This window comes from Engraulis encrasicolus, chromosome 13 (assembly GCF_034702125.1).
Source record: "Engraulis encrasicolus isolate BLACKSEA-1 chromosome 13, IST_EnEncr_1.0, whole genome shotgun sequence".
NCBI classification, from domain to species: Eukaryota; Metazoa; Chordata; class Actinopteri; order Clupeiformes; family Engraulidae; genus Engraulis; species Engraulis encrasicolus.
In genome coordinates, this window is record NC_085869.1 from 12,444,407 (window position 1) to 12,464,406 (window position 20,000).

The 20,000-nt window shown below is 46.2% G+C and overlaps 1 protein-coding gene across 3 annotated transcripts in view; it reads left to right on the forward strand.

The window, feature by feature from the left end:
• Window positions 1–20,000, forward strand: part of pde1a (phosphodiesterase 1A, calmodulin-dependent) — a 202,718-nt gene that overhangs the window by 160,109 nt on the left and 22,609 nt on the right. For all 3 annotated transcript variants that reach the window (XM_063213055.1, XM_063213054.1, XM_063213056.1), the window contains 3 exons: window positions 8,457–8,639; window positions 14,786–14,852; window positions 16,412–16,528. In XM_063213055.1, coding sequence (XP_063069125.1) covers window positions 8,457–8,639; window positions 14,786–14,852; window positions 16,412–16,528 — 367 coding nt within the window. The remainder of the gene's footprint in view (window positions 1–8,456; window positions 8,640–14,785; window positions 14,853–16,411; window positions 16,529–20,000) is intronic.

A 20,000-nucleotide genomic window follows, 5' to 3' on the forward strand; every position in this document is an offset into this window, starting at 1 on the left:
TTTTACAGGAAACAGAAACGAAACCGGAAACTTTATTATTTTTTATGTTCTGGAACGGGAACACTTATTTAAAAATAATGGTAACCGGTTAATACCGGTTAATACCGTTCCTCAAATAAAAAAAAAAAGTAACTATTTTCCTGCGCACGTTACCATGACGGCTGAGATTCACGTCTTGTGTGACATCAGACATTCTCTGACTGAATGTAGAGAGAGCTGTGGATTACAAAGTCTCCACTCCGCATCTTAAATACAAACCCCAACTCCGATGAAGTTGGGACGTTTGGTAAACAGTGAATAAAATCAAAATGCTATCATTTTCAAAACATTCAATCTATTCATTAGATGGAGAATAGTGAAAAGACAACATATTAAGTGTTAAAACCGAGAAAAAAAATATTGTTTTGGGGGACATATGTACTCATTTCTAATTTGATAAATCCAACACGTCTCAAAAGAGTTGGGACGGGGATCAGTGAAATTTAGTAAACATCCAAATAAGATAAAACAACAAAGAAGAACATTTCAAAATGAATTGTACTGACAGACAATATAGGTGTCCAGGTATAAGATCATCACAGAGAGGCTGAGTCACTCAGAATTAAAGATGCAAAGGGAATAATTACCATAGTTATTACATACATTTTTGAATTCCCTTTGATTTACCACGATTGAGTGTATATAAGACATATTTTTGTTAATAAAAATCATTGTATAGGTTCATGACATCATGAAATATATATTGGCTGTAGTCTCACTCTAGCACTCCAGGAATTAGAGCTATTGAAAATTGACCATATTAAGAATGCTTAATGCATGAAAATGATACAGGGGTGTAACATTCTCCTAAGCACCTGAGCTCACTTGAAATAGACCCAGAAGACATGGGAAACTGTCCTTTGCTTACAGAAGTCAGCAGAAGTTGTAGAAGTCCATTCTTTTTTGACAATAATAGAGCATTGCACATCCTGTGCTACAGTGAAAATGGACCATCCAACTTGTGTTAGTGCTAGCTTCAAAAGTCAGCCTCCATGATGGCATGCGGGTGCAGTAGTGCATTGGTTAAGATGTTCTCACTCATCTGTAGAGTTAAATACAGTGCTGAATGGTATAAATGGGTTTTAAACAGCATGAAAAGCCACTCATGCATTATATTTTGAAGGGAGATCTTCGATTACTGCCACATAGTAAGATCAAATTGCATTCTCTACTATGTTTTAACAGTTTGGCTCCATCATAAGGACCAGCAGGTGATAAAATGGTGGGTTTTTGGTCAAGACCTGTCACACTGTAAGCACTACAGAAAGGAAAACATTGCAAAACATGACAAGGAATACACCCACCATTTAAGCTGGTGAAATCATGTCCAAGATAGGAATTAACACTGTTTTTTTATATAAAATCATCTCATCGGTTAATGTATTTAACTGTTAAGTGTTGTCTTTTGTTTTGTTTTTAGTCTTCCTCGACATTTGCTGCCATTTATTTTCCCCGTCCCAACTCTTTTGAGACGTGTTGGATTTATCAAATTAGAAATGAGTACATATGTCCCCCAAAACAATATTTTTTTTCTCGGTTTTAACACTTAATATGTTGTCTTTTCACTATTCTCCATCTAATGAATAGATTGAATGTTTTGAAAATGATAGCATTTTGATTTTATTCACTGTTTACCAAACGTCCCAACTTCATCGGAGTTGGGGTTTGTAAGACAAACCACTGTCATACATTTCCATTGCATCATTGTAAGACATTGCAGAGAAGCGTGTGTAAAGCGCACCGAGAATGTTCTACGTTATTGGGCATACATGGCCGCTTCAAATATGCACAAACTCACAATGTCCATCATAGCGCTCCCTGTGACCCAAGTCAGCGTGAAGCGTGCATTTTCATAATTGAGGTTTATTCTCCGCTTCTCCGCTTAGGTTGTCCCTGAATGACAAAATTCTGGAGGATATTCTTTTCATCCACTTGAATAAACAGCTTGGAATGTAGGCTGACTCATTTGCACTTCCGTCTTTCTTGGTTAATTAATGTCAGTTAGGCCTATGGGGAGTAATCAGCTGACAGGAACGAAATTAACCGTTCCGGGAACAATATTTTTTTGTTCTAACCGGTTCGGGAACGTCAATTTATTGGTGGAACTCATAACCGGAAACGTTATAATTCCGTTTCTGTTCGGAACGGAACGTTTGGAAAAAAATAACGGTTCAAAGCCCTGGTTTAGATGCATCCAGAATTTTAGGGATCTTTTCTGGATTGTTAAAGCTAATGGGAAGCGGCCTAATTCAGCCCTACATGCATTATTGGGTGTTTTGGGTTGCACTTTCAAAATATATCTACAAAACTCTGCATGTAGGGACTCAGTTGGATGTTTGTCCCACTTAGTGTAGTCGTGCATCCTGACTGGACCCCAGATCTCGCTCCCATACAGCGCAATGGGCTGTATTACACTGTCAAATATTTTGCACCAGATTGTAATTGGGATGGTTATATTATGGAATTTTCGTTTGATGGCATACAGTGCCCTACGGGCTTTTTGCTTTAGTGCATTTATAGCCAGGCTGAAACTTCCGGATGCAGTAACTACCAGACCAAGGTAAGTGTAATGCATTGTATGGTCTAGGGCGATGCTACCTTAGCCTCGCGAGCCATCCTACGTACTTCCGCCAAAGGATTGGCTCCACTACTGTAGTCTGGCCGTGCTTCTCTGTGGAGTGCTTGCAGCAGTAGAATTTTGATTGCAACCCCCCCCCAGAAAACAGCCAATAATCGAATACGCCCCCCACGTGGGGACGAAAGGGGGAGAACGTTCGTGACAATGACGTACACATCTGCGCCAGAGCCATTGGTCTGCGCTATGTTGTTGTTGAGTAACTGCCAGCGATTGGGTGAGAGGTGTCCAATAATTTCAAACTATAACTGAGTGCAAACTTCCTGCTTTCTACAATCGCTTCAGAGCAAACAAATGCCAGACCATAAATACGAAATGAAATGGTAGTATTATGGGATGGTCAGGACCAGGCTAGTGCTACCTAGGCTGAACCTGTATCTGTGTTCCTGACACCTGGGTTTTTTTTGGAAAATCATAATTTTGGTCTTGATTGGGTTTACTGCCAGGGCCCAGGTCTGGCAATATTGCTCTAACTGATCAAGGAGCTGTTGTAGACCCTGTTCTGTGGGCGAAAGCAGCACCAAGTCGTCAGCAAAGAGCAGACATTTGACCTCTGTTTCTTGGAGCTCTCTCTCTCTCTCTCTCTCTCTCTCTCTCTCTCTCACACACACACACACACACACAGACACACACACACACACACACACACACACACACACACACACACACACACACACACACACACACACACACACACACACACACACACACACACACACACACACACACACACACACACATTTTGGACAGTTTCCTTCCTTCACTCCTACTGTCTTCTTTTTCCCATCTTTATGTGTTTCTCTCTTCCTCTCTATCTTTCCTTTCCTTCGCTACCTCCCTTTTCGCTTTCCTGTCCTTTTGGAGCAGCTGTCACAGTGCGCTAGTTAACTGTCACCTACAAGGATAGGCTGTCAGTCAGACTGTCCATCATTTGTCAATCAGGTCGATTGAAGTAAACATCTGGTTTTGTTTCACCGAGAATTTGAAGTGAAATGATAGCCCAACTGGTAAACTCCAACTCCCATTGTCATTGTGACACAGCACTCCACAACACACAAGTTAACACTACCCACTGCACACAACGAAACTGCATTTATGCCTCACCCGTGCAAGGGGGCAGCCCCCAATGGCACCCGAAAGGGAGCAGTGCGGCGGGGCCATGCTCAGGATACCTCAGTCATGGGGGAGAGCACTGGTTAATTACTCCCCCCACCAACCTAGCGGGTCGGGAGTCAATCCGTCAACCTCTGGGCTCCAACCTCTGATGCCCGAACCACTCACTCCCCCCTCCCTTCCCTTCCCCATCCATCCCCTTCCCTTCCCCATCCCTCTCCTTCCCCTCCCCTTCCCTTCCCCATCCATCCCCTTCCGCTCCCCGTCCCTCCCCATCCTTCTCCTTCCCCTCCCCTTTCTGTTCCCATCCTTCCCCATCCCTTCCCTTCCCCATCCCTCTCCCTCTCCTTCCCCATCCCTCTCCCTCCCCATCCCTCTCCTTCCCCATCCCTCTCCCTCCCCATCCCTCTCCTTCCCCATCCCTCTCCTTCCCCATCCCCATCCCTCTCCTTCCCCATCCCTCTCCCTCCCCATCCCTCTCCTTCCCCATCCCTCTCCTTCCCCTTCCCTCTCCTTCCCCATCCCTCTCCCTCCCCATCCCTCTCCTTCCCCATCCCTCTCCCTCCCCATCCCTCTCCTTCCCCATCCCTCTCCCTCTCCTTCCCCATCCCTCTCCTTCCCCATCCCCATCCCTCTCCCTCTCCTTCCCCATCCCTCTCCTTCCCCATCCCTCTCCTTTCACCATCCCTCTCCTTCCCCATCCCCATCCCTCTCCTTCCCCATCCCTCTCCTTTCCCATCCCTCTCCCTCCCCATCCCTCTCCTTCCCCATCCCTCTCCTTCCCCATCCATCTCCCCCCCATCCCTCTCCTCAGTTGTTGTATAAACACGCACACGCACACAGACACACACACAGCCACACACACACACACACACACACACAGACACACACACACACACACACACACACACACACACACACACACACACACACACACACACACACACACACACACACACACACACACACACACACACACACACACACACACACACACACACACACACATACAGACACACACACACACACACACACACACACATTGTATATGCACTCGCGAAGACCCACATAGGACCAGCAACCATGACTTTTATTTCCCCCATCTTGCAGAAAAAACACTTTTCATCACACTCATAAATTTTTCATTCACTTTTTTCCCACTTTGCCATTTGCATTAAGTACAAGTAAGCACTAGGCTACTTTGCTGTGGAATTCCCCACTTTTCATCCTATCTTATTGTGTCAGGCCTACTGCGCGTGAGTCACGACCTGCTGTGAAAAAGCAAATGCAAAGTGGCAGGCCGGGGCGAGATGGTGATGGAGAATCTGTCTGCGGGGGAGGTGGGGTGGGGTGGGGTGGGGGGTGTTGGAGAATCTGTCTGCGGGGGAGGTGGGGTGGGGTGGGGGGTGTTGGAGAATCCGTCTGTGGGGTGGGGTGGTGTGGGGGGTGTAGTAGAGAAGCCCTCTGCAGTTGGGGTGGGGTGTGGTGGTGGCAGCCGCAGAAGCCCTCTGCAGTTGGGGTGGGGTGGGGTGGGGTGGGGTGGATTGGGGTGGTGGCAGAAGCCCTCTGCAGGGGGAGATGGGGTGGGGTGGGGTGGGGTGTGGTGGGGTGTGGTGGGGTGGTGGCAGCCGCAGAAGCCCTCTGCGGGGGAGGTGGGGTGGGGTGGGGTGTTGTGGGGTGTGGTGGGGTGGTGGCAGCCGCAGAAGCCCTCTGTGGGGTGGGGTGGTGTGGGGGGTGTAGTAGAGAAGCCCTCTGCAGTTGGGGTGGGGTGTGGTGGTGGCAGCCGCAGAAGCCCTCTGCGGGGGAGTTGGGGGGAGTCGGGGTGGGGTGGGATGGGGTTTGGGGTGGTTGGGAAGCCCTCTGCAGTTGGGGTGGGGTGGGGGGAGNTGGAGAAGCCCTCTGCAGTTGGGGTGGGGTGGGGTGGGGTGGTTGGGAAGCCCTCTGCAGTTGGGGTGGGGTGGGGTGGGGTGTGTTGAGAAGCCCTCTGCGGTGTGGTCGGGTGGGATGGGGGGTGTTGGAGAAGCCCTCTGCGGTGGAGTTGGGGTGGGGTGGGGGTGTTGGAGAAGCCCTCTGCGGGGGGGTCGGGTGTGGTGGGGTGGGGGGTGTTGGAGAAGCCCTCTGCGGGGGAGGTGGGGTGGGATGGGGGGTGTTGGAGAAACACTCTGCGGTGTGGTCGGGTGGGATGGGGGGTGTTGGAGAAACACTCTGCGGTGTGGTCGGGTGTAGTGGGGTGGGGGGTGTTGGAGAAGCCCTCTGCGGGGGAGGTGGGGTGGGGTGGGGGTGTTGGAGGCCCCCTCTGCTGGGGACATGGGGTGGGGTGGGGGTGTTGGAGAAGCCCTCTGCCTCTGCGGTGTGGTCGGGTGTGTCCATGCAGCCTTCCCTCTTCTAGGACTGCATTTACATTCAGGCAGATCAGAAGACGCCTCTGTTGCCTGCGGGGGTCCTCTGCCTGTCACGGCGCAGAGCGCTCTTTTCACCACGCACACCATCTCATCTTGCTGTCCTGCGCTCTCTTTCTCTATCTCTCTCTTTCTCTCTCTCTCTCTCTCTCTCTCTCTCTCTCTCTCTCTCTCTCTCGCTCTCTCTCTCTCTCCTTCTCTCTCTTTACATCTGACTTTCTCCTTTTCTCTCTCTTGCTCTCTCTCTCACTCTATCTCTCTGTCTTTCTCTGTCTCTGTCTCTCTCTCGCTCTCTCATGCGAGCACACACACACACACACACACACACACACACACACACACACACACACACACACACACACACACACTGAACTTTATGTGTCTACGTATCTGTATGGCATTTTCCCCTCTCCCCTTTACGCTCATCTCTCTCTCTCTCTCTCTCTGTCTCTGTCTCTCTGTCTCTGTCTCTCTCTCTCTCTCTCTCTCTCCCTCTCTCCCTCTCTTTCCCTCTCTCCCTATTATCTCTCTCTCTCTTGCTCACTGTATCTCCTCTTTCTACTTCTCCCAGACATATTCTCTAGGTCTTCGATTTACACGTCTTTTTTCAGTTCAATTGTTCCCTTTCTATCACTCCGTTTCTCATTCCTGATGGTCTTTTGTCTGTTTTCTTTCACACAGTCTTTTCTTTTGCCCTCTGTCTCCGAAAGATACTCTCTGGAAAATGGAAATAAACCGTCTGTGGATCTACTGCAAAACACAGATAGAGAGTATTCCACTTACACAAGCCTTTAAACTTAGTTTTGCATTCAGAAACAGCTTACCCATTTCTTTCCACCCCACATGGCTACACAGGGCATTTACTATGACATTGTGCTTGTGGTGCATTTTCGCAGTAAGACAAGCTTATTTATTTGCACAGAGCAGCGGTGTATAAAATGGGGCGATGACTCAGAGGCACCTCGCGCAGTGCTGTGAGGTAAACAGACAAAAATGGATTTCTATATGTGCGGTCACCCCTAAGGGCTGAATATGACTGGGCTGCTGAACAACTCATTTATTTTACTTTTTGCATCTGCGCTTGCTTTCTTTCTGTTACTGTTTTTTTATTTTATTTGAGAACTGAACAAAAAGAACAAGGGCTTAACTTGGTCTTCAGAGACTTCAGTCAGGGATGACAGACGTTTTTTTTGTTTGTCTTTTTGGCATTGTACTGTATGCATCTTCTCTAGAATGGTTTGTGGTCCACAGCTGATGTTTTTCACACTGTGCGATGTGCCTTTCCATGCAATGTATCATTTCATTGAGCCAAAACAATACATTTAAGAACTGTGTATTCTGCTATTGGGCTGTGTACTATCAACACAATGGAAACTTCTTCATACTTCTACATTACATTACATTGCATTTGGCAGATGCTTTATAACCAAAGCGACTTTCAAAAGAGAGACTTCTAGTACCAAAAAGACTGTAAGCTGAGAGCAGAGAGTAGGTTGGAGGCACTCCACAGTAAAGTCAGAAGTCCTTGTAAATGGGACATATGAAGACGATGTGTTTCAGTCGTTTGCAACATGGGCTCCAGAAGTGTACGCTGCTTTGAATAAAGGTATCTGCTACAGTATGTGTAATGCATATTTGTATGTCTGTTGTGGACATGTCATGGTCTAATGGACAGGACCAATGGACACGACCTAATGGACTGGTGTTTAGATCAGAGGGTTCGAATCCCACCGTTAACCTCTTCCGACACCTCCAAGTGCCCTTCAGCCGACTAACCCCACATTACTCCAAAGACTGTAACCAATGCCCTGTAAATAACTGTAAGTTGCTTTGAATAAAAGCGCTAAGTGTATTGCTAAGTGCTAAGTGTGGCAGCTAAATGCAATGAAATGAGTGAAAGTGAAGTGAAAGCCCACCTGGGAAACTCCAACTCCCATTGTCATTGTGACACAGCACTCCACAGCACACAAGTGTTCACTGCACACTGCACACAACGAAATTGCAATTTATGCCTCACCCGTGCAAGGGGGCAGCCCCCAATGGTGGCCCAAGGAAGCAGTGCGGCGGGACAGTACCATGCTCAGGGTACCTCAGTCATGGAGGAGGATGGGGGAGAGCACTGGTTAATTACTCCCCCCACCAACCTGGTGGGTCGGCAGTCTAACCGGCAACCTTTGGGCAAGTCTGATGCCCTAACCGCTTACCCATGACTGCCCTAATGTAATGTAATGTAATGTAATGTAATCGAACGTGCTCTCTCCCCCACACAGGCGCCTCCTGGACACGGAGGACGAGCTGAGTGATATCCAGGCGGACTCAGTGCCGTTGGAGGTGCGTGATTGGCTGGCGTCCACCTTCACCAGGAAGATGGGCGTGGTGCGGCGGCGCCCCGAGGAGAAGCCGCGGTTCCGCAGCATCGTCCACGCCGTGCAGGCCGGAATCTTCGTGGAGAGGTACCGTCCGTTATACCGTCGCCGTGACGACTAAAATGAACACTGTCAAAGCAAAATAACATGTAGTTAAAGTGATACTGTCCCATTTTTGGAAATAAGCTTATTTTACACTTCTCCTTGAGTTAAATGATTGAGCCGCCAGCTGGTCTCATAGGACTCAATCTTAACTGCTAACTTGGAGGTTAAATTTGCACTGCCATACCCAGAGAACGATTGAAAGTACAGGAGAAAGGTAAAACTCAATCATTTAACTCAAGGAGAAGTGTAAAATAAGCTTATTTCCTAAGATGGGACAGTATCACTTTAAGCCATGGTTTGGCAGCATTATCTCCCTGCTGCACAGTAGTGCAGGGGCACCATGGGCACAGAGGAGGGTTGGAGGTGGGAGCATGGACTGCAACATTCAAGCCGCAGTCTTCGTAGAGTGGTAAACAAACTGTTGCCAAGACACTTGAAATACACTAAATACAGTGGTATAGTCTACATTTTTATGGTGGGCATACTGTATATTAGAGCATTTTTTGAAGTGGGTATACTGTATATATTTGTGCTATTCAAAATAATGGATCAATCCATTTTAAGTCGGTATACAGAAATCCCTGACATTTTGAAGTGGGTATACTCTGTATACCCGCGTTCTACGTAGACTACACCACTGACTAAATAACAGCATGTCACATTATGTGTTTTTAAGTTGTGATAGTAATGGCAAGGTCCCCCCTTTGTTGGTCAGACTCTTCGTAAGAGGTGAACAAAACTGGCCCAGCCGTGGCTCAATCGGCTGGGCACTGATCTGCTACACCGGCGTTCCGGGTTCGAGTCCAGCCCTGGTCATTTGCCGGGCCCTCCACTGCCTCTCTCGTCCCACTCACTTCCTGTCACCCTCTATACTGGCCTTTCACATAAAAAAGACTTAAAGCCCAAATCAATTTTTTAAAAGTAAATAAATACAGAGGTAAACAAAACCGTCACCATGACAACTGATATTAACTCTGGGTTACATTTTATTTCATAGTCCTGTTACTCTAAATAGGCGCAGCAATGTTAAGCAAAGTACAGTGTATATAGTAACAGTGTAGTATAGCATCATGCATTATTAAGCCACAATTCCACAGCACCAAACTGTGCAGACCTAAATGTCCATGGAGCTAAAAAAAAACACCTTTTATTTTATTCCTCCTTCTGGCATTAATAGGGGACTGTTTGCTTGTTTATTTATTGCTTGCTTGGTGTCCGCCTTCAATATAGATTTTAAGTGCAGGGGGAAAACCTGGTTTGTGTTCATATAACGGCCCTTGGAGGACTTTATAAAATTTGAAGTGGCCCCTCGAATGAGAAAGGTTTCCCACCCCTGGGTTAGGGTTAGTGTTAGGGTCATGTATAGAGTGTTACCACAGTGGGTTTACATACAGTGTTGAATCTCGCCCTCCAACCCGTGCCTGCAGTTCACCTAGGGAGCGCTGTCGAGACAGCAGAGCTCATAAGGCTGGCGCTAATAACTGACAATTGTGCTCGCTGTCGGCTGAAACTTGACAATATTACTGTAAGTTCTGAGAAACCAATGTGGATTTCAATGAAATGTACAATAACCTGGGAGTTATGTCCTTCTGATTTCCTACAGCTTTGGCATTTATGAGTCAGGCTCCGCTAGCATCTTGCTAACAAAATTGCTTTACGGCCGTCGTGATCACAGCAATGCAGCCGGCCGACCAATCCAAACGCAGTGTGTGAAGCCACTCGTGACGTCATATTGACAATAAAGACGTATTTTACAAAGATCCAGCGAGTTTAAACATTCAAACTAAGTGCTGTTTGAAAGGGTAATCTATCCTGTCTTTTGGAAAAATAAAATGAAACGATGATACCAATTCTCTCCCAAAGCAATGGCAGCATCATGGTTGAGCTCCATGGGACCCCATTCATTTTAACAACCTCTGCGCTCCTTGGCGCTCCTCTGCGCTGTCTGGATGGCGCCACTTAGTGGACAGTACCACCCGGAAAAATTAGCGAGATTCCTCTCTCGTACTACCCATAAACACTCTCTGGTGTTACCTTGCTCTGTTTCCACTCATTACTGACACACACAACCCATCGAGATGTTTCACCGTGACCTCAGATTTTCATGACAGACTAGACATTACAGTGCCAAGAGGCTGCTGCTATGCTGCACTCCAGGAACCACCACGTCACCGCTGTAACGGGTTGTGACAGCCCTTTATCATTGCTAAATTGCACTACATTGCTTTACACATTCTGAGAAATGATAAAAGCGCCTCGTCAGGTAAAGGTCTCCTATCTCCCAGGAATCCAATATTTATCATCTGAAATGATCGTTCTGCTTCATGTACAAGGCCCTTTCCTAACCTTTCCTTGTTCATTCACTGCATCCTCAGATCTGAGTGAGTAATACTTCACAGTAATAAGCACCCTCTTCCATCCTCCTATCCTCCCATCCCTCAACCCCCCCTCTCCCTGCCTTCCTCCCTCTCCCCCTGGCTTGAGCTTAGTCCAGCAGCCCTCGTCTCATTTCCATGGCAACTGTTGCAGAATGTCACCGACACCTGTTGCATAGCGCTAGCCTCCAGGATGCTGCTGGTGTGTGGTGTTGCTCATCATCATGGAGCATCACATCACATAAAAACAGAGAAATGCGCCATGTCGCCATGTTGTGGTGCTCAGGACTCAGCAGCCATCTGCCTTTTCACCATCTCAAGTGGGGCGTTCACGCTAACGCAATGGTTCTCAACCTTTTTTTTAACCTCATCCTAAGCCTCCCTACGCCCACTTGACCTCATAATAAGCCTGCCAACACTCCCCTTAGTGTTAACAAAAAGAAATCGATTAATGCCCCCAACGACAACTAAGCACCGCCCCCTCTCAACTGTATCCTTCTCAAAGCCCCCCCCAAGGCTCCCCAATGCCCGTTGACAAACACTACGCTAACTCACCGTACCATTGCACCACCGTCCCATAAAGGGGAACCCAGGATTGAGTCCGACCTGGGTCATTTCCCAAACCTTGCCCCATCTCTCTCTCCCCCTGTGTTCCTGTCATGACCTTCACTTTTATATCCATAATAAAGACAAAAAAAATCTAAAATCTAAAAATCAAAACAAGATACATGTATATTACATTAGATTATATTAGATTAGATCAGTTATCCTTTATTGTCCCCAAAGGGATATTTGTTTTCAACACCATCATAACTTGTTACAGCCAACATGAAGTGGGAAAGACTCAACAGCTGTAGTTTTACTATTTTGTGTAGAGTGCTAATCATGTCCAGTGAGTCAGTCAGTCATTGAAGGCTGTGGCAATGAATGACTCCTCCCCGTCTCCCGGATTTAGGCTGAGTAAAAATACTCTTACTGCTGTATAATTTGTCTGTGCTCCTTCCACCTCTGATACAGTGAAACCAAGCGGAGGTCTCCCTTTTAATATCCTGGCTGTGTCTTTTTTTTCCCCTCATCATTTTCGTCCACTTCTTTTTAGCTGTCCTTTTTGTTCTTCGCTGAGTGTGATTGAAAGCAGTCCCCCATTCTGCTGACGGGAGTACAGTATGTACCAGAGATTCTTTAAGTATATAGAGATATGCCAATGTAATAGGTTGCTATGGGCACCTAACATGACCAGGTTCCGGTCTGCCTAAAGGGGCATGTCATAATGCTCCTAGCATTGAATAGAACAGTCCTTAGGTCTGCCTAGGTCTGCCTAAAGGGGGATTCCCCCCCCCTACCCCTTGAAATAATAGAACCCGGAAACAATGGGCCAATGGAACCTCTCTGTCTCTACTCTCTCTGGTATGTACGGCCCTGCTGTGGCCTAACGCTAGGGCACGAGCTTGCTACGCCGGCGAGCCGAGTTCTATTCTGGCCCAGGTCATTTGCCAGTCCTTCCCCATCTCCGTCTCCTCACTTGTTTCCTGTCCTCCTATCTCTCTCTCTCTCTCTCTCTCTCTCTCTCTCTCTCTCTCTCTCTCTCTCTCTCTCTCTCTCTCTCTCCCCTTCTGCCCTTTTACTCCAGCGCATCCCTCCTACGTCAGTGTTATACGTAGTCCTCATGCTTGCTCAAAGACTTTTTTTCATCCATAAAAAATCCCCTGCATTGAAGCCCCGGAAGATTCTGTTCTGTTTAGTGAATCACATTTCTTCTCTCTTCCTTTTCCGGCCAGAGGTCCCGGGAGGGTGTGCAGGGTTTTAGTGATAACAGTACTTGTGTTGATAAGAAGCCAGCCAATCTGCCCCTTTTTCTGAGACCGCTTCCAGGTTTTAATCTTTTCAATTTTATTTATTTGTTTGTGTCTATTTTCAATCCAAAAGGCCCTGAGCAGAAGAAGTGTATGGCAGAGGTGCCAAACGTAAAAGTAAAATGTAAATAAATTCATGATGTAAGTTCAACACTAGCACATGATATTACATAGCTGTTACAGCAGCTAGTCGGTTGTACCTAATATGAGATCAGAGGGTAACATGGACATTGCATTGATGTGTGACATGCTTTATGTGTGATGTTGTGGAGGTGTGTCCTTCCTGTCCGTATTGACAGGTTGGTCACACCTCTTGCTGTTAGAGTTGTGGCTTCAGGAGTGAGTGTGGTGGTCCAGGTGTGAGACAGCATGTATGCTCCCTTATCCCCGCTCTCTGATCTTTATGGACTCCTTAATCCAATGGTTATGCCAACCATTATTGAAAGGAAGGTCACACCTCCGCTGTTTTAAAGCAAGTCCCACATCAACATCCATATGACCCTCTGATGAAGACGGAAGTTATACCGTCGAAACAAGTCGGGTAAAAGATAACCACAGAAATACACCAGCGGCGATCTGAGCGAGTCGAGCGACGGAAGTAATTGACTTTGTATTGAGTCGAGAGACAAAAGCGATTCTGGAGACTAGAGCGATTTGCGCGACGAGCGCGACAATTTGAAGTTGAAATCTTTTCAACTTTCTATGACGCGGTTCGGCGACAAGCCGCGACAGCCAATGACTGCATAGAGGTCAGTGACCACAGCCAATGGGAATGCTTGAATGCTTTGCCTTCTGCCTGTACGGACATACTCTAGTCTCCTCAATCTCTCGTATCGCTTGCTGCTACACTCTGTCGCTTGAATCGCGTCGCCGCTGGTGTATCTCTGCGGTAAAACTCTTCCATGTCTGAAACAAAGGAAACTTAGAGATTTGATTTAACTGTTAGACATAATGAACGTCATACATCTGACTGTGTTGTATTGTTACTGAAAAACTACATTAAAACCCTAACAAGAACCCACCATTCACTCTCTCCAACCAGCGCAGAGTTAGCTGATCTTAAGAAAAGTACACAGGTCTACTGGTTACTCATTTAAGTTATATGTGTTGGAAGGAAACTGTTTCTTTTTTTAATGTTCCTTTTCCTTTTGACATTTCTGGTGTACGGTGAGAAGAAGATATCGTGCGTGGCAAGCCCCTTTAATGTGCCAAGGGTTTATTTTATTCTTCATTTCTTTATTGTTGTATCTGTAGGATTTAAAATATATATATATATATATATATATATTTTTAGGGCTTTGTTTGCCTTTTTTTTGACAGGACAGTAGAGGAGAAAAAGGAACTGAGTGGGGAGAAAGAGACGGAGAAGGATCAGCAAATGACCCGGGCTGGAATCGAATAATAACCCAGTGCCCTACCGTTAGGCCGTGGCAGGGCCATATCTGTAGGATTTTGAATGCTGACAGCAGTTCTTTAAGCACAAGAGCACATGCAAAATGTGTCAACTAGGCAGCTGTATTGAAAGCGTGAAAGACTGAAAGCACTGAAAGAGACCCCCAAGTATTGAATGGCATGTTTGCCTACACTTGTTGCTACCAATGCCAGTAAAAAGAGTCAGTAACTAAAAGCATAAAAAGAGAAAAAAAAGCCAGCTTCAACCAGAATGTTCTGCTCTCCGACTTACATATTGTTTTAAGCCCTTCTTAAACGTCACAGAAAAATAATAAGTGGGAGCAAAAAATCCTGGTTGAAGCTGACCTTTTTTCTCTTTTTATCTGGTCAACTGGTTAACTGGGTTGTCCTGCACCCAGGTTAGGCGTTTGGATGTGCAGGCTTTAACCTACACAAGTAATGTCATTGCTGTTGGTGTTGCTGTTGTTGTTGTTGTTGCTGCACACAGAATGTACAGAAGGACGTCCAACATGGCCGGCCTGACCTACCCATCTGCTGTGATCGCAACACTAAAGGTAACCATTTCCATTTCTGTATTAATAATAATAATAATAATAATAATAATAAAAGCGCCTTTCAAAACACTCAAGGACACTGTACAGTGAGAAGCAATTATAACACAAGACACATTAACAGATTGTAAACAAAAAATAAAACAAAACAGTAAAAGTCATACAGAAACAGGTGAGTTTTTAGTCTGGACTTGAACAGGGGTAATGAGTCAATATTGCGGATGTCAGGGGGAGGCGCATTCCAGAATTCTTGCGCAACTCCTTTGGTCAGGTGTGTAGAAGTGGAACCCCTGGGTCACCAACGTTAAAGGCAAGAAAGATCCCACACACTGTCCACATATACAAAGTTTGCTTGCAACGTTTCGATCTATTGACCTCCTTAAAGTAATTCAACCTGGTCAATAGACCGAAACGTCGCAAGTAAACTCATCAGTATGCGGGAGCTTTTGTGCCTTTGATCATTTGCATTTCATCCCATGTTGACTATATGGCCTAAACCACAAGAGGGCGCCTTTGAGGCGCACGTCACATTTTGACTCAAAGGGCGTACCATAGACACCAAAAACTGCAGTCTGGTATAAGGTAGTCAGAAATTGATGAGTTAGGATGATACACATTTCACAACCACTGGGACTATTTTTTGAGGTGGCATCTGGACTGAGTGGGTGTGCATGGTGATTTTTATAGACGTCCTGGTGCTGTTGGGGTTTTTTTGTTTTATATGTTGTAATTCTACAAATTATAGTGTTGCTGGAAAAAGTTTGTCGCCTCCACAAAGGCACCCAGGTGGGAGAGTGAAAGAGAACATATATTTTCACGTGTGTTTACGTGTATGTGTGTGTGAGTGCATGCGTGCTTGTGTGTGTGTGTGCATGTGTACTTGTATGTTGGTGTGCGTGTGTGCATGCCCCCGTTTGTGTGTACATAAGAATGGCTTAGCATGGATTAGAACGCGTGTAGGAGGCGGCCAAATGAGAACCTTGGGGAGGTGGGCTTACAGTATGTTTTAGACTTTTTAAGCAGCATGTTGACAAGCTGACACATGCTTAGAATATACACTGGGTCTTTCTCAAATGCAAGGCCAGTGTCCTTCCAAGTGTATCAGCCTAATTAGGCACGCCCAGTGATTGGATACCCTTTACTAGTCATACCCAGTGATTGGATATTCTGTAGAGTTCACCAAAAAGTATCCAATCACTGGGCGTGACTAATTAGGCTGATACACTTGGAAGGACACTGGCCTTGCATTTGAGAAAGACCCAACATTTGTTCTGTTGTTTTTTTCCTCAGGACGTTGACAAGTCGACGTTCGTTTACTATATAGATTTGTTTTCTCAGGATGTTTGCGAGTGGACGTTTGCTTACTGTATATATTTGTTTTGTTTTGTCAGAACGTTGAAAAGTCGACGTTTGCTTACTGTATACTGTATATTTGTTTTGTTTTGTCAGGATGTCGACAAGTTGACGTTTGCTTACTGTATATACACTGTATTTGTTATTTTTTGTCAGAATGTTGACTATTGAACATTTGCTTACTATATACATTTGTTTTGTTTTGTCAGAATGTTGACAAGTGGACGTTTGACGTCTTCGCCCTCCATGAGGCCAGCAGTGAGCATGCTCTGAAGTTCATGGTCTACGAGCTACTCACCAGATACGACCTTATCAACCGCTTCAGGGTATGGAAGTGGGAAAAACAGACAAACAAAACAAAACAAAATAAAAACAAATGGCTATTATCGTGGCATAAAACGTGCACATTAGGGTGTATCAAACCCCCCCCCCATGAAAAAATATTGCCTCCTCTGTGTAGAAAAGATGTTCCATCTCAATGAAGTCTGCCGGGTTCACCAGCCCCATGAAAATAGAAAATAATGGTGAATAATGGTCAATTTTGGAAACAGAATTGGACATTCATATAATACAAATATGTACACAAACATACAAACACACACACATACACACACACACATATAAAGGCAAAGGAGAGGTGGCTGAAATGCTTTATGTGGTGTGAAGTCAGATTTATGTGGCATCAAACACACACGCGCGCACACACACACACACACACACACACACACACACACACACACACACACACACACACACACACACACACACACACACACACACACACACACACACACACACATATTGTGCACAAACACATTAAGCGGACGTGGAGGTGAACAGATTTACATAGCATCAAATGCACACACACACACACACACACACACACACACACACACACACACACACACACACACACAGCCACACACACACGCGTGCGCGCTGGAGTGAGTATAGCGCTGGGTCCTCCATCTGTTTCCCCTTAGTCCTTGCAGACGCTGCTGTCAGATCTCATGCTGCTGCAGCCCACACTGGAGGGCCACTGACAGCTAGGCAGACACACGCACACGCACACGCACACACACACACACACACACACACACACACACACTGGAGGGCCACTGACAGCCATGTAGGCCCAGAGACGGATAATGACTCCATGGGCCCTTAGGCCAGACAACAAGAAAGCACCCCCCACCCCCGCCCCCTCTAAGCCTGATTATCATAGACTTTCAATTCTTGATTCAATTTTCCGAAGTTGTTGCGTCACTAGGAGGGCGCAGCCTGGCTAACCCACACACCCCCACCCATTCTCCTCCATGGGTGTTAGGCCCTCAGCACATCGGTTTACGACAGCACTGCAGAACACTTTCGCTTCCAACACAATTCCAACCCCCCGCACACAATTTCATCACAGCAGAGAATGGACAGTCAATGAGCCCGTTTATATGGCCGCAATAATCAGGTTATTGGAATAAACAGGTTATTGGAGTAAACGGTTTATTGCTGTTTACATGCAGTTTGTCGATTGACTGTGTTCCACTAAAGTGTGTGACACGAAGCTAGAGTTTAAGCCTTGTGATTGGCTACTTATCCTTCTAGAATGTCAATAACCTGACAATAACCCGATTATGCTGGTTACGTGACACGAGAAATCAGTTTATTAGCCAAAAACCTACCTGTGCGATTCGGATTTCTCATAAACCGATAGCGGCAATAAACCGGTTATGAAAACTGTTTATTCAGTTTGCATGAGCGCTCGAATAAACCGGTAACTCCAAAAACCTGATCATAAACGGTTTATTGATGTGCATATAAACGGGCTCAATGAGTGGCCCTGACAAAATAGAACTTGTCTCTAATCGCCAGCCGATGTCCGCAGATTTTTACTGTAATGTAAAATGAGAATGGAAATATGAATGCTTGGGCTTCAGGGCCCCCTTGACTCTTGGGCCCCTGGGCTTGAGCCCGGTTGGCATGTTCAATAATCCATTATTGGCTTGGTCCTTTGAAACCACCCGGAGCCCTAAGTCAAGCCAAACCCTCCCCTACCCTACCCGACCATCAGCCCTAAACCAAACCCTCCCCTACCCAGCCATCAGCCCTAAACCAAACCCTCCCCTACCCGGCCATCAGACCTAAACCAAACCCTCCCCTACCCAGCCATCAGACCTAAACCAAACCCTCCCCTACCCAGCCATCAGACCTAAACCAAACCCTCCCCTACCCAGCCATCAGCCTTTCACTGCCTTATTTCAATACCGCATTTGAGTAGCAAAGATTTCTCATGAGCATTGATGGGTGAGGGGGATCCTACAGTATACATTAATGCAAAGGGACTGGAACCCTTTGCTGCCCTATCAACCTTAATACCTCAATATACAGTGAAATGAGGAGATGGGGATACAGTGGAGAATCGGGATCACTAATACAAAGGGACTGAAGCACATGGTACAAACTACTGTTCCAAAGCAGGCCTCAGATATCGATCTCATCCGTCATTGGGCTGTGTCATTGGGCTGTGGTTCTACGGTACAGCAGGAGCATGTGTGACGGAGGTCATCTTGCACCTGTTCACCCCCCTCGGGGATCGAACGTGCGACCTCGTCAACTACAACGGTTCGGCAATGGGAGACACAGTACGATACCGCTGGGCCAAGAGACTAGTCTCTCGGCCCAACGGCACGAGACTGTATGAGGCTATCGGAGGGAGGTTTACCAACGTTCCACTCCCATCCCGGGTCAGCGGCACCACTGTGACGGAGGTCATCTTGCACCTGTTCACCCCCCTCGGGGATCGAACGTGCGACCTCGTCAACTACAACGGTTCGGCAATGGGAGACACAGTACGATACCGCTGGGCCAAGAGACTAGTCTCTCGGCCCAACGGCACGAGACTGTATGAGGCTATCGGAGGGAGGTTTACCAACGTTCCACGCCAACTCTGCGCTAGTTAGCCTCCGTTACACATGGCCGGATAGCACAGGCTACATATGGCTTCAGCCTAGGGCCCCACCTGTCAGGGGGTCCCCTGATTGTCCGAAAATGAAAAATTACAGAATTTTGACAAGATGCAATATGGAAAAAAATTATGATTATGACATTATGTACATTTATTGTGAAAATTGTCCTCTGGGGGGGCCCACAGCATCCTTTAGCCTAGGGCCTGCAGGACATCTTAATCTGGCCCTGAGCAGTACTGAATGCAAATCTAAACCAAACCACCGTGTGGAGTCAGACTCTTTAAAGAATCCCATACGTTGCTATTGTGGTACAATGACTGATATAGATAATATACATCGTATGTTTCCACAAAGCCCCCATACAGCCTCGCCATCTGATTTTGAGCTGACTGTGCTCCAGTAATATGCATTTGTTTAAAATGTATGTATGCTCTGTATGGAATGCATACGTTTAAGCCTTCAGTACTAGAGTTTATGAATCAATACTGAAACAATGAGTAACCCTTGGTATTATGTAGGATATTGTAGTTACTGCAAATTTTAAATGGATTATCTCTAAAAATGGGACACATTTGGACAATAAGGCATTGGCACAAGATAAAGGAGGTGTAATGAAGACATTCTCAGTCTAAACTCAATTTTGACGAAATATGTACGTACTTGTAGTTACTGCACTTCGCTTCTGTACAGCAGAGTAGATGTGTAATGATTAGAATATCCTTTATTGTCTCTTCGGGAGAGAAATTCAGAATGGACATGAGAAAGTGTGATTCACAGTTAACATCAAATCACCACAACAGACAGACTTAAGGACCACAAACAAACAAACAAACATATG